The sequence below is a fragment of the Eufriesea mexicana genome, unplaced genomic scaffold, assembly GCF_001483705.2.
Source record: "Eufriesea mexicana isolate 0111107269 unplaced genomic scaffold, ASM148370v2 scaffold1137, whole genome shotgun sequence".
NCBI classification, from domain to species: domain Eukaryota; kingdom Metazoa; phylum Arthropoda; class Insecta; order Hymenoptera; family Apidae; genus Eufriesea; species Eufriesea mexicana.
This window is the reverse complement of record NW_016909254.1, coordinates 145,789-158,665: the sequence shown is the minus strand read 5'-3', so window position 1 is coordinate 158,665 and position 12,877 is coordinate 145,789. Positions and strand designations below refer to the sequence as shown.

General features: G+C 41.5%; 2 protein-coding genes across 2 annotated transcripts in view; both read left to right on the top strand.

Moving 5' to 3' along the window:
* cv-c (RhoGTPase activating protein) overlaps window positions 1-3,327 on the top strand; it is a 282,614-nt gene extending 279,287 nt beyond the window's left edge. The window contains exons 10-15 of the mRNA XM_017900211.1: window positions 1-185; window positions 356-693; window positions 907-1,058; window positions 1,166-1,447; window positions 1,604-1,783; window positions 1,890-3,327. The exon at window positions 1-185 is cut by the window's left edge and continues 9 nt beyond it. Of these exons, the coding sequence (XP_017755700.1) occupies window positions 1-185; window positions 356-693; window positions 907-1,058; window positions 1,166-1,447; window positions 1,604-1,783; window positions 1,890-2,004 (1,252 nt within the window). The 3' untranslated portion in view covers window positions 2,005-3,327. The remainder of the gene's footprint in view (window positions 186-355; window positions 694-906; window positions 1,059-1,165; window positions 1,448-1,603; window positions 1,784-1,889) is intronic.
* Window positions 3,328-5,348: 2,021 nt separating this feature from the next.
* On the top strand, window positions 5,349-11,312 carry LOC108547609 (UPF0769 protein C21orf59 homolog). The gene is made up of 7 exons (XM_017900195.1): window positions 5,349-5,487; window positions 7,016-7,165; window positions 7,804-7,889; window positions 8,018-8,188; window positions 8,287-8,502; window positions 11,101-11,233; window positions 11,308-11,312. Exons 1-7 carry the CDS (start codon window positions 5,349-5,351, stop codon window positions 11,310-11,312), a joined length of 900 nt encoding a protein of 299 aa, XP_017755684.1.
* The last annotated feature ends 1,565 nt before the right edge of the window (window positions 11,313-12,877 follow it).

The window sequence follows — 12,877 nt, the reverse complement described above, 5'->3', positions numbered from 1 at the left end:
GAAGAGCGGAGTGAAATCGAGGATACAGAAATTGAAAATGATGACCGAGACGCTGGGCGACAACATCAATTTCGACGGGCAACAGGCCTTCGACGTGGCTGATCTCGTGAAACAGTACTTCAGGGAGTTACCGGAAGCTCTGCTAACGAACAAGTTATCCGAGACCTTCATCGCCATCTTTCAACGTGAGTATTATACATTCCGACGATAGTGCAACAAAAGTAACAGAGACTCGCCGATACTCTTGATATTCATACGCGGTTTAAGCTCAAAAGAGGACAGGATTAATGACTTATCGAGAAAGCGAATTGAAAGGTGGTCCGTGGATAATTACAGGTGTCCATAATTGTTACAGATGTACCTGTTGAGCTGCGACCGGACGCGGTGCAATGCGTGCTGCTGCTTCTGCCAGACGAGCATCGGGAGGCGTTGGAGACTCTGCTCGATTTCTTGAACCACGTAGCGAGCAACGCTCCCTACAACCAAATGACAGCCTCGAACCTGGCCGTGTGCCTGGCACCGAGCCTGTTCCACTTCAACCACAGTAACACGAACGTGACCAACAGGTCGAGCAGCGTATCGCCACGTAGGAGAAAGACCGTGGGCATTCCCGATCAGAGGGAATTGTCGGAAAACAAAGCCGCTCACGACTGTCTTCTGTATCTGGTCAAGATGCATCGTGAATTATTCATGGTGAGTGGCTCGATGCCGAACGTCCAGGTCGTTCGAGAGGAGCGTCATCCGTCGTCGTCTCGAAACGGCGATTGTGATCGCGCTCGAATCCGAGAGATATATACACACGTATAATACGCGCGTGTACGTGTGTATATTCGGACACGTTCCCGCGAATCAGAAGGGAAATACGAGTTAATCGTATTCTCGTTTCTCTGTTCCTCGTTACATCAGGTCTCCTCGGATATGTTGACGCAGTGTCATTTCAATTACATGGAGGAAAGCGTGCCGGTCGCATTGGAGGAGCTGGGATCCGAATTGAAGCAGGACTGGAGAGGATACCTCTACGCCTGCACCACGGCCTTGTTGAAGGAGGCGCGTGAAAAGTACGTCCAACTTTCCTAACGTTCTTTCGCTTCTCTAGTTCTCTATACGCTGTCAACGTCACGCGTGATAATCGTAACGGTTGTAACGTTATCCGTATCTTCCGCAGGAGTCGAGGGTGGGTCACCGTGAACAATCCAGCAGATAGCACAGTGGAAATGGCTTACAAGAAGGTCGGGGATGGACATCCGCTTCGACTGTGGCGAGTGTCGACCGAGGTGGAGGCTCCGCCGAACGAGCTTCTTCATCGTGTTCTGAGAGAAAGGCATGTGTGGGATCCTCAACTTCTAAAGTACAGGCTGGTCGCCAAACTGGACAACAACGTGGAGGTCTTTCAATACGCCACTGGGAACATGAGTCCTCTTCCTGCCAGGGATTATTGTGTGCTAAGGTGTGTTTTGAATTTATCTGAATAGCGTGCAGCCGATAGAAGCGCGCGATATTGAATTGCATGGAAGAGGTGAACGTGACAAATAGGAAGAATGATTTATAAGAGCAATAAAAGGGGACGGTTGAGTTGTAAATTATGTAACGTTGCATTGTGCAGATCCTGGCGTAACGATCTCCCCAAAGGGGCCTGCGTCATCGTAGAAACGTCCGTGGAACATCCGGATGCTCCTGTTATGCTTGGCGGGACACGTGGTATTGTTTTAGCCTCGCGCTATCTTATCGAACCTTGCGGTAGTGGTAAATCACGGATCATGCACCTTTCCAGAGTGGATACAAAGTACGTATGCCTGGCAGTTTGTCGAATTAAAAATATTCGCCCCTATTCCGTTTTCTCCCGTGTTTGTATCTGTGCGTAATATCGTATTTTATTCTCGCCTTCGTAGAGGACGCACTCCAGAATGGTATAACAAAAGCTACGGCCATCTCGCTGCCCTCCATCTCAGTAAAATTCGCAGCTCCTTCAAGCACACGACGGATGGTCCTGAGAGCAAAGTCTGAGAGGAAGCAACCGTGCAACGATCCCCGTTGCACGGTCTTTATGTGACTCTCCAGGATCAGGATGATCAACATCACGAACACAGGATCCTAAAGGATGTGCTACAGGTTCAGCCTACCATTGACGAGGAGTAAAAAAGAAAGGTCGATGTCGCGCCCACTTCTATAGTACCATGACCAAGAGCATAGAAGATCTTGATGGAAGTAATGAATCTATGAGAAATTCAACTCGCTATCGAAGATGAACCCCAATGTACGTTTCTCGAGTTGACTAGGATGATATTTATAAGAGAAATGAGGGAAGCAAAAAAGAAAAAAAAAAAAAGAGAAGTTAACGATACCATGCACGAGCTTTAATCGATGTGAAGCAATTTTTGTTGATGCCTGAAATGTATAGCGTTAGACGTCGAATTATTATTATTATTAACCGTGTTGTTAGAGGATGAAGACGAAAAAAATTTATTGTTATCGTAATTCTAGACGAAAATTCTCTCTGTGTGTGACGTTTTATTGTCCAAGGATCTTGCCGTCCAGTGATCGTGAAAGTCGTTTAAAACAAACAAAAAGAAAAAAGAAAAAAAAATAAATATGGCAGGAGACCGAATCGAAGAAAAACTCAAAAATGGGCTAGTACGTGTTTACCCCTCCGTATACGTAGGATAACAGCGCATTATTTTTGCAGATATCCATAGTCCGATGTTATATCGTTACACGAAGTTCCACGAACGATGCTTTTATCCTCGGCGATAACAAATATATAATAGAGTACGATTTTTGCGATGTCTCGTCAGTGTAAGAAGAAACAAAGCTAACGTAGCAAATACCGATGCCTTTTTTCGATGGTTAGATAGATGATTTCAATAATCGTATCGATTCAAATATATATATATATATACGCGAGAAGCATGTAAATGAATGGACGTGAAATATTTTTTGACCGTAGTTGCTACAAACGCAGTCGCAGTATGTGTAATTCCCGCGTTGCACGATGTTTTAATCTCACCAAATGATACACGAGCGATCGACAGGAGAAATAAGTCGCGCACAATATTATAACTTCACCGTTTAGCACATAAGGAGCCCCTATTTTGTATGTTTCTTTCGGACCAAATGCCAATTTTTCTATTGTATCATATCACAGCCACACCGTCGAGTATCTCGAGGTGTGGCCACTTTTAGAGCGATTCTTTTGTAAATGTCACGATTTAGACGACCAGAGGACCGTGTAAATTATAGTAGTGGTACGCATTATATGATCTATATACGTGTATTCTATTTATATACAAATGTTGTCACGCGAATACGATTGTCCCAACGCGCGTGCCGCTTTCACCCGACACTCCCCAATCTCACACGATTAACCCCCCGATTTAATCGAGCAATGCGAAAGGATTTTGAGTAAACGTGTAAGTTCTCGTGCCCGTGACCAGGCGGGCACAACGATATAACCCGTGTTAATTAAGCAACCGTCATTGTCACTCGTATATCGATGTTAAAGCGTTGAAATTGTCATAGAGTCTATTGTTAATTGTCTGTCTGAAATTGTAAATGTCAATCGAGCCGGTGGTTCGGGGAACTGTTTCGATTGTTCTCGGCCAGTCGAGCATTTAGAACGGATCGTCGTTATTCGAGATGCGTTCGTGCATGCACCGTAATTAACGCATAGGGACCACCTTCGTTCGGACCCCACACCCTTCCTACGAAAACCTTAGAGGAAAACGAAGAAATGATATACCGAATCGGGAAACGACCTGGAGAAATAATACACCTCATCGAATCGAATTATAAGTGTATTTTAACATAATACTAGTCACTTACAATTTAGATGAAGTTACGGATACGTATATAAGTGTATAGATTTTTATTCTACGAACGTTACTTCGAGAATATTTAATTATTATTATTACTATTATTATTAATTAATTAATTATTCTTATTAATTATTATTATTAAAGTTATTACTATTATTATTATTATTATATTATTGACATAGAGTAATTATATGGAGAGGAAAGAAATATATCGATGATATTTTTGTGTCCAAAAAACGCCAGTAGGGAGCACGCGAATGAGAATGAGAGAGAGAGAGCGAGAGTGAGAGAGAAAGAGTTGAAGAGAGCGCGCGCGTCTGAATGTTTCTCCGTTATTTGTAACGATATATGACCGTCTTTATTCTTGTAATCCGTGTTTCACTAGAATGTAAATATGCATATTATACAATAATGAAACACGATTATATACTCATTAAAAGAGATCGTTTTATTTTGTACACCTAGCGTTCGAGCCATTTAATTACACCTTTGAAGCGCTTTTCCGAATCGTCGCCGGCTTGCTTTAGTCGCCAGTGTTTACGATTCGCAGCCGTGCAACGAACGATGCAGTTAAAAGCGGTTTATCGCGTTTCGAGCTGTTTAATCGATACTTCGCGTTACCAGGAACAATGCGTCGCCGTTTTCTCCGCGCGTTCGCGGCTTTCCCGTTTCTCGATTCATAACCAGCTATTTTCGCACGGAACAGAACCGTCGATCGCGTCTCTCGCGCGGCACGTGTTGCATTCTCTCTAATTTCCATACCCAGACGACACGATTTTTCCTCTGCCACAGAGAGTTATTCGCGTTGGAATTTCCCGAGTGTCACGATTTGTCAAACCGGATAATAATTCGAAGCAGCGAATCGTCGACATCAAACCGGACGCAACGAAAGGTAACCTCACACGTTGTTATATATAGCGGATCGTATTCTAAATAGTGGAAAATACATTCCGGAATTAGTTATCGTCGTGACGTTTTCAAGTTTTGCTATTACCGATACAGCAGAGTGTATATAATATTCCGACGTCATGCAACCCCTTTACGCAAGCACGTTAACCCCCGACTACCGGCGCTGACGTAGATACCGAGTTTATTAGATCGGAGATTGAAACATATTGCTATTACATTATACAAACGAGGTGTAATTTGTACGAGGTTGAATTGAAAGCCATGTCGTGTAATACAAAGTCACCGTGTCCGCGTGGTTCCGATAAAAATTGCTGAATTACTGCGACGTACGTAGATAAGAGTTGGAAAAGCCGGGACGAGAAGAAAAGATACGAACCACGCGCAGAAATGTTTCACGAACAGTCTGACAGACTGTGCGCCAGTAGTTAAGGGTTAAATGGAATCCTTGCCATTCAGTTGGTACGTTACCGAGCCTGAGCTAAAACACGACGATAACTCGCGGACTATCGTTAAAGTCGATGATGTTCGTCTCGCGTTAGTGCTCGTTACTTCTTTGAAATAAAGCAATACACGCTAATAGAAGCTGAAGCTGGTTCATGTACGCTTTGTTCGAAGCTTTCCGAGAAAATGGTCCGGATGCACGTGAAGAGAGGCGAGGAGAGCCAGTTTCTGTACGACACACACGTGGAGGCTCGGGTTGAAGACATTATATACGGCATTACTATTATTTACAACGGCCGGCTGAAGATCTCGAGAATATGTTATGGTAATGATCGTTCGCCCCTCGTATCTCGAACGGGTGGGATCGGCTACGTGAAAGATGACATCTAACAGCGTGGCCAAAGAAAAGGTCCGGCTTCTCCGTGGAAAGTTGCACTTTATTTAGGGACAGTTGCCCGCTGGATCGTAAGTTAAGTGGCATGAGATTGTCCCGAGGTAACGGCGTGCAACGCGTTATTACCGTTTTCTCGGCCTTTTTATTTTCACGTGTACGTAACGGCCCCCATGCGAACCGAACGTGTACGATTTTATCGGACATTACCGCGGGCCCCGCGAATGCCAATGATTTCATTCACGATAACCAGTTACGTATCCCTTCATTTATTTCCCGATTGTGCCATTAATCCAATCACGCGGTTTTAATGTTGCCTGCATGTTGCCGCTTGTTTACTCATTTTTCTGCACCGGGCAGAGTTTACGTCTTGATCCGGACTGATCCTCTGCTGCCATCGAGAGGCTCGTCGAGGATCAGACACACCTTTTTCGTTCCGGACGTTACAGGAATTTTATTCCCAAATTAGCTTTGCTTTTCACGAAGGGGCAGTAATTTATGATTCACGCGTGTGTATTTATAGACACATATATCGATATAACTTTGAAATTATACTTGAAAGGGAAACTAACACGAAATAGACCTCGCTTTCGATTAGCGATAGACATTGCTGAGAAACACACAACGAATTTTATAACGTTGCAATATTATAAATTATAGAAAAATTGCAAAATCTCCTATGCTTTCGTTAATTTTTCTTGGAACAGATATGTAGTTGTAGACTCATCCCGCACCCACATTTTCCCTCTTTCTCTATTTTACAGTTTCTTTCACTCCAAGCTACGCAGACATTTTTCTTCTTTCGTACCCTAATCTCGAACTACTCCCTTTTAACGTTCCCATCGCGCGTTTCCCATTCGCGCAACGCGAATTAAAATTCATCAAAGTGCAAACTAAATTACGAAGTTCGAAATTTTATATTCCTCCGAGTATGCCGAATCTTTAATTCCGCGATAAACGGCGAGAAAACGGTGACCAATAATTTGCCCCGAACAATCGATCGACCTTCCAAGTTAGCCTAAGGAAAAAAAGGATGCCGATTTACGATCAATTAACGCGCACAGCCAAGGTGAAGAGCCGCGATCCCCGCGAAGGTGTAATTACACGCGTTTCGAGGCAATGAATTATCATACGCGAGTATTCACGCGAGCACGAATCGAATCCCGCGAATCGAATTTTTCCCGCCGTTCCCGAACACCAAACCGCCCTTCGTGTCCCCGTGGTCGTCCTCGATTCGCTATATACAGTCGGAACGCTAACGCGAGAAATCCATTAACGATTATCTCCCGGGGAAGGCCTCACCCGCGGCTCGTAATAACAGCGCGTAATAAGAAGTCGAGGGCCGAGTTTATGAACCCATCCATCCTGCGCGCCGTGTGATATTAGTCACACGTCGCGCCGGGATAATAATTACGCGGAGTTACGCTTAACCGGGCACCGGTCTGTGCTTTTCGAAAAATAGAAATCGAGGAGCTGGCCAAGCACGGCACCATGCTGCCCCATAACATCATGGGCCTCACCGACGAGCAGGTAGAGGAGCTGAAGCTCAAGGACGAGTGGGGCGAGAAGTGCGTACCGATGGGCGGATGGACCTTTAACAAGGACGTTATCGGTACGTGAAACCATATTAAGAAACGCGTGACAGAGGACGAGAAAGAAGGAGAAAGAAGGAGAGAGTTCAATCTCGTGTACGGGGTGTCCCGAAAGGATTCGAAGAACGGGATATTATTCCGCGTGCAAAAATTAGTCGAAATCCTAGAAGAAATTGTTATTTCGTTTGCCTCCTCGTTTGTGGGAGAATCGAAGTTAAGAATTTGACCGAGTCTACACGCACGTGGCGAACGCCCTAACAGGTGCGTTCAGCATGGCTACCAATGGACTGTCACCTACTCGTATTTCAACCTTGGTTTCTTGGAAAACCAAGAAGAGAAGTTTATTCCTCTTTTTCGACTTGTTTTCACGCGCAGAGTAGGCTCCTGTTCGGGTATACCCATCCTAGGACACCCTGTAGAGGAACGATGACGCTTTCGGCCTAGGGAAGGGACTAACGATGTAGTTTGTTTTATGCTGGTCTAAACGGCCGCGCTTAGGGCACATGCAAATGCACGGTTATCGGGAACGGAGTGCGCAATGCCGGCGAGAAATTGGCTCAACCGAGATTTTTGTTGCTTCGAATGGGCCTGTAATCGTTGCATTAATTGCTCGCCAGCCCAGGCCGGAATGTTACCACGAGCGGTTTCCATGTTTCAGGCCGCAGAAACGGCAGACAGCCTAACGCGAAGATGCAGGAGGTCTTGAACAAAACGATCGGGGAGGCACGAGCTATGGTTTCAAAGGTAATTTCCACCATGTGTGTGTTCCTCGTTTCTCGTTTTTATCGACTCGAGGATAGACCTTCCACGTTCTCGTGTGCGTGCCACTAATACGTTTCTGCTATTCTCCCTCGACGTTTTGCTCCGTGTAGAAATTGATACAAGAGGAAAAACTGGTGACGCAGAAAACTGTGCAAGATGCACTGGATATACTGAGGGGGGCCGTAACGATTGTGTATCCGATGGGACTTCCGCCTCACGATACGATCCGACAGGAATTCGAAAACACCGAGGATCTGAGTGGCACTCAGGCATCTCTCGAAGTAAAGATTTATTCCAATTTCCAATAATCGGTTCCTAGATTATGATTGTCGAAATTTGTGAGAAATTTGTCAAGTTAAATGATGATATATGACCATAGGTTATCGACGTACAACTGGCGCAACTTTGGTTCTCGGGAAAGGAAATGTTACCGGGAAGAAAATTAAAAGATTATTTGGGGATGAACGAGAAAACCAAGATTATCGTGAAGCTGCAGAAAAGAGGAGCCGGAAGACCTGCTCGTGAACCTCTGATGTCAGAGGACGAAAGGAAAGAACTAATGCTGCATGCATATAAACGACAAGAACAACTCAAGGTAAGTGAAACTTATCTCTGGTCGATAAAATAGTTTTCTTCTTCCTGCACATATGGTACATTTGATCGTTGACTAAAACGCGGTGCAAATAATTTGGAAACCTTAAAAATTTGTTACGTTATAAATGATCTATAAAATAAATACAACACTCTATCCATTAGATTTTATAAATCTTTTGTTACCTTCGTGGAATTTTTAACCTTATTCACTCAGCATAATACGAGTGTAATGCACTACTAGTGGTTCAAATCAAATCTTTCTATGGTGAAGATATATTTCTGTACCTATTCCTGATTTTTGTCAATATATTAATAACACATAAATACTAATGACAGAAGAATACATTCAATAACTTTAAAAATATTTGTATAAAAGAAGAAAACTATTTTGTATATGAATTTACCGACGGTAAGTAGACTATGGGTTAGATGCATACACTCCCAGTAAAGGATAGACACACACACGCTCAAGGTATAGGATAAGCACACACACACACAAGGTATAGAAGAGGCGCATACACACTCAAGGTATAGGATAGCCGCATACGCATTCAAGGTATAGGGTACACATATTACCCTATACAAATCCTTACCCACTTCACCAGAGTGCTAGAACGCCTGATTCTAATGTGATTTTCAACTTTACCGATATAGAATGCAATAAAATTACGACGTTAGAATTGACTACGTGACGAAAAATGGGGCGTAGTACGGAATATTTCATAATTGCAAACGAACTATAGAATTCTATATATCAGCATTGATAACAGCCGCGTAAAGCATATTATATGTTAATACGATTATTATATAAGTGTTAAATAGTAAATTTGATCTGAAATTTTAATATGGTCTACGCAACGCAATTTCCAATTATTCTGATTAAGACGTAATTGGACAATGCCTGTAGAATTGTATATGACTCACCGTTCGTAGACTTCATTGGAATAGCGCAGGTTAGAAATAAGAGCAAATTGGATGTCTGCCACGTCCTAACTGAAACGTATCACTTTTTGTGCACTTTCAGTAAAATTCACTTATATTATTCACAAATTTATTACACGACATACTTGCGGAAACGCGCGGGAATATGGACGCCATGTTGCGCATGAGCAATCGTAGGACAGTTGGCGCATGCGTAGTCGTTGATTAGGTCGAAGTCGAACAAGCAATCCCGCGTAAAGTCAGGTATCAATATGCGCATGCGCAAAAATTTAGCAAGCACGGAAATACGCGGGAATATGGATGCTATATTGCGCATTAGCAATCGTATGACATTTGGCGCATGCGTAGTCGTTGATTAGATCGAAGTCGAACAACCAATCACGCGTAAAGTCAGGTATCAATATGCGCATGCGCAAAAATTTAGCAAGCACGGAAATACGCGGGAATATGGATGCTATATTGCGCATTAGCAATCGTACGACACTTGGCGCATGCGTAGCCGTTGATTTGATCCATGTCGAACAAGAAATCGCACGTAAAGCCAGACATCAATACGCGCAAGTGCAAAATTTAACGAGCCGCGGAAAATTGAAAGGATCCTCCAGAACATGTGTAGAAACATTCGCGAACGTGTTAGATGCCACAAGTACTTACAGTATTGAAAAAGTATTCATAAACACGCATCATGCAAAGACAACTGATAGCCAGGAAAACGCCCACTTCACCTCATGGTCGCATGCGAAATAAAGTGATGTGTGTTCAAATCATATGAAGGTATTGAGTATTTACCTAATATCGACCGTAGATATTTGATTTCGATTGAGGATTGCAATATTTAGTTAACATAACATGAAAAAGCCAGTTTTCTTATAGTGCTACTTTTCCTTCGATTTTCAGGTGTTACGTGTGATATAAATTTTCGAGCGTTCATTTTGTGCAACGACACTGCGTAATAGGCTATTATCGATTGTAGATTACAGATGTCGATTGTGATATTTGATTACCATAGCTTGGAAAAGGCAGTGTTTGTATGATATTCCCAACCTTATTCGATTTTAACGTGCTATATGTGAAATAAAGTGGGGTCAGTAGAAACCTTCTAAAGATAATACGTAATTACGTATTATCGATTCTAGATGCTATATTTTGATTGTCGATTGCGTTATTTAGTCAACATAGTTTAAAATAGGCAGCTACGTAATAGTTTTCTCAATCTTTTTGTTTAATTTGACGTGTCGTGTGCAACATAATCTGGTGTGAGTGGAAACTATAAAAAAAAAGCAGGGAAATTACGTATTATCGATTGTAGATTGTAAATTTCAATTATCGATTGGGATATTTAGTTAATATATCGTGCAAGAGGCAGTTTCCAAATAGTTCTCTCAATTTCTCTTTGATATTCGCTTACCATGTGTGAAATAGATTATCGGGTGTCCGTATAACATAACGATACTCAGTACTTAGCTAACATCGACTACACATTCCACATTTCAATTGTGGATTGAGGTATTTTGTTATCATAGCTTAGAATAGGCAGCTTTCACTAATTTTCCCAATTTCTTTTCAATTTTTACGTGCCACGCCCAATATAAAGTGGGGTTAGTGTAATCCATATATTGATACTGCGTAATTGCACATTATTCATTTTACATTTTAGATTTCTATCGTGGATAGTGATATTATGTTAACACAAGCGGGTAAAATCAGTTTTCTGATAATTCTCTCAATTTTTCTTCGGTTATGCAGTGCCATGTGGAGAATATTGTGGTGCCTGGGTAAACCATATAAAGGTACTGCGTAATTACACATTATCGATTGTAGATTCAATATTTTGATTGTGCATTGAGGTATATTGTTATCATAGCTTAGAATAGGCAGTTTTTACTAATATTCCCAATTTTTTTTCAATTTTTACGTGTCACGCCCAATATAAAGTGGGGTTAGTGTAAACCGTATAATGATACTGCGTAATTGCACATTATTCATTTTACATTGTAGATTTCTATTGTGGATTGTGATATTTTGTTATCACAGGATGGTAAAGGCAGTTTTGTGACAATTCCCTCAATTTTTCTTCGAAAATGCAGTGCCACGTAGGAAATAATGTGCCGCCTGGGTAAAGCATATAAAGGTACTGCGTAATTACACATTATCGATTGCAGATTCCATATTTCTATTGTGCATTGAGACATTTTGTTATCATAGCTTAAATTAGGCAGTTTTAACTAATTTTCCCAAATTTTCTTCAATTTTTACGTGCCACGCCCAATATAAAGCGGGGTTATTGTTAACCGTATAATGATACTGCGTAATTGCACATTATTCATTTTACATTTTAGATTTCTATTGTGGATTGAGATCTTTTGTTAACACAGGATGGTAAAAGCAGTTTTCTGACTATTCTCTCAATTTTTCTTCGTTTATGCAGTGCCATGTGGGAAATAATGTGGTGCCTGGGTAAACCATATAAAGGTACTGCGTAATTACACATTATCGATTGCAGATTCCATATTTCGATTGTGGATTTAGACATTTTGTTATCATAGCTTAAATAGGGCAGTTTTTACTAATTTTCCGAAATTTTCTTCAATTTTTGCGTGCCACACCCAATATAAAGTGGGGTTAGTGTAAACCATATAATGATACTGCGTAATTGCACATTATTCATTTTACATTTTAGATTTCTATTGTGGATTGAGATATTTTGTTAACACAGGATGGTAAAGGCAGTTTTGTGACAATTCTCTCAATTTTTCTTCGAAAATGCAGTGCCACGTGGGAAATAATGTGTTGTCTGGGTAAACCATATAAAGGTACTGCGTTATTACACATTATCCACTGCAGGTTCCAGATTTCGTTTGTGGATTGAGGTATTTTGTTATCATAGCTTAGAATAGGCTGTTTGTACTAATTTTCCCAAATTTTTTTCAATTTTTACGTGTCACGCCCAATATAAAGTGGGGTTATTGTAAACCGTATAATGATACTGCGTAATTGCACATTATTCATTTTACATTTTAGATTTCTATTGTGGATTGTGATATTTTGTTATCACAGGACGGTAAAAGCAGTTTTCTGACAATTCTCTCAATTTTTCTTCGAATATGCAGTGCCATGTGGGGAATATTGTGGTGCCTGGGTAACTCATATAAAGGTACTGCGTAATTACACATTATCGATTGCATATTCCATATTTCGATTGTGCACTGAGACATTTTGTTATCATAGCTTAAATTAGGCAGTTTTAACTAATTTTCCCAAATTTTCTGCAATTTTTACGTTTCACGCACAATATAAAGTGGGGTTATTGTAAACCGTATAATGATACTGCGTAATTGCACATTATTCATTTTACATTTTAGATTTCTATTGTGGATTGAGATCTTTTGTTAACACAGGATGGTAAAAGCAGTTTTCTGACTATTCTCTCAATT

What these genes read in the sequence shown, in the direction of transcription:
- LOC108547609 (XM_017900195.1), top strand. Translation starts at nt 5,349, where the DNA reads ATGGTCCGGATGCACGTGAAGAGAGGCGAGGAGAGCCAGTTTCTGTAC. An exon ending in CTTTAACAAGGACGTTATCG is followed by an intron (nt 7,166 to 7,803) that starts GTACGTGAAACC and finishes TCCATGTTTCAG; the next exon opens with GCCGCAGAAACGGCAGACAG. An exon ending in CACGAGCTATGGTTTCAAAG is followed by an intron (nt 7,890 to 8,017) that starts GTAATTTCCACC and finishes TGCTCCGTGTAG; the next exon opens with AAATTGATACAAGAGGAAAA.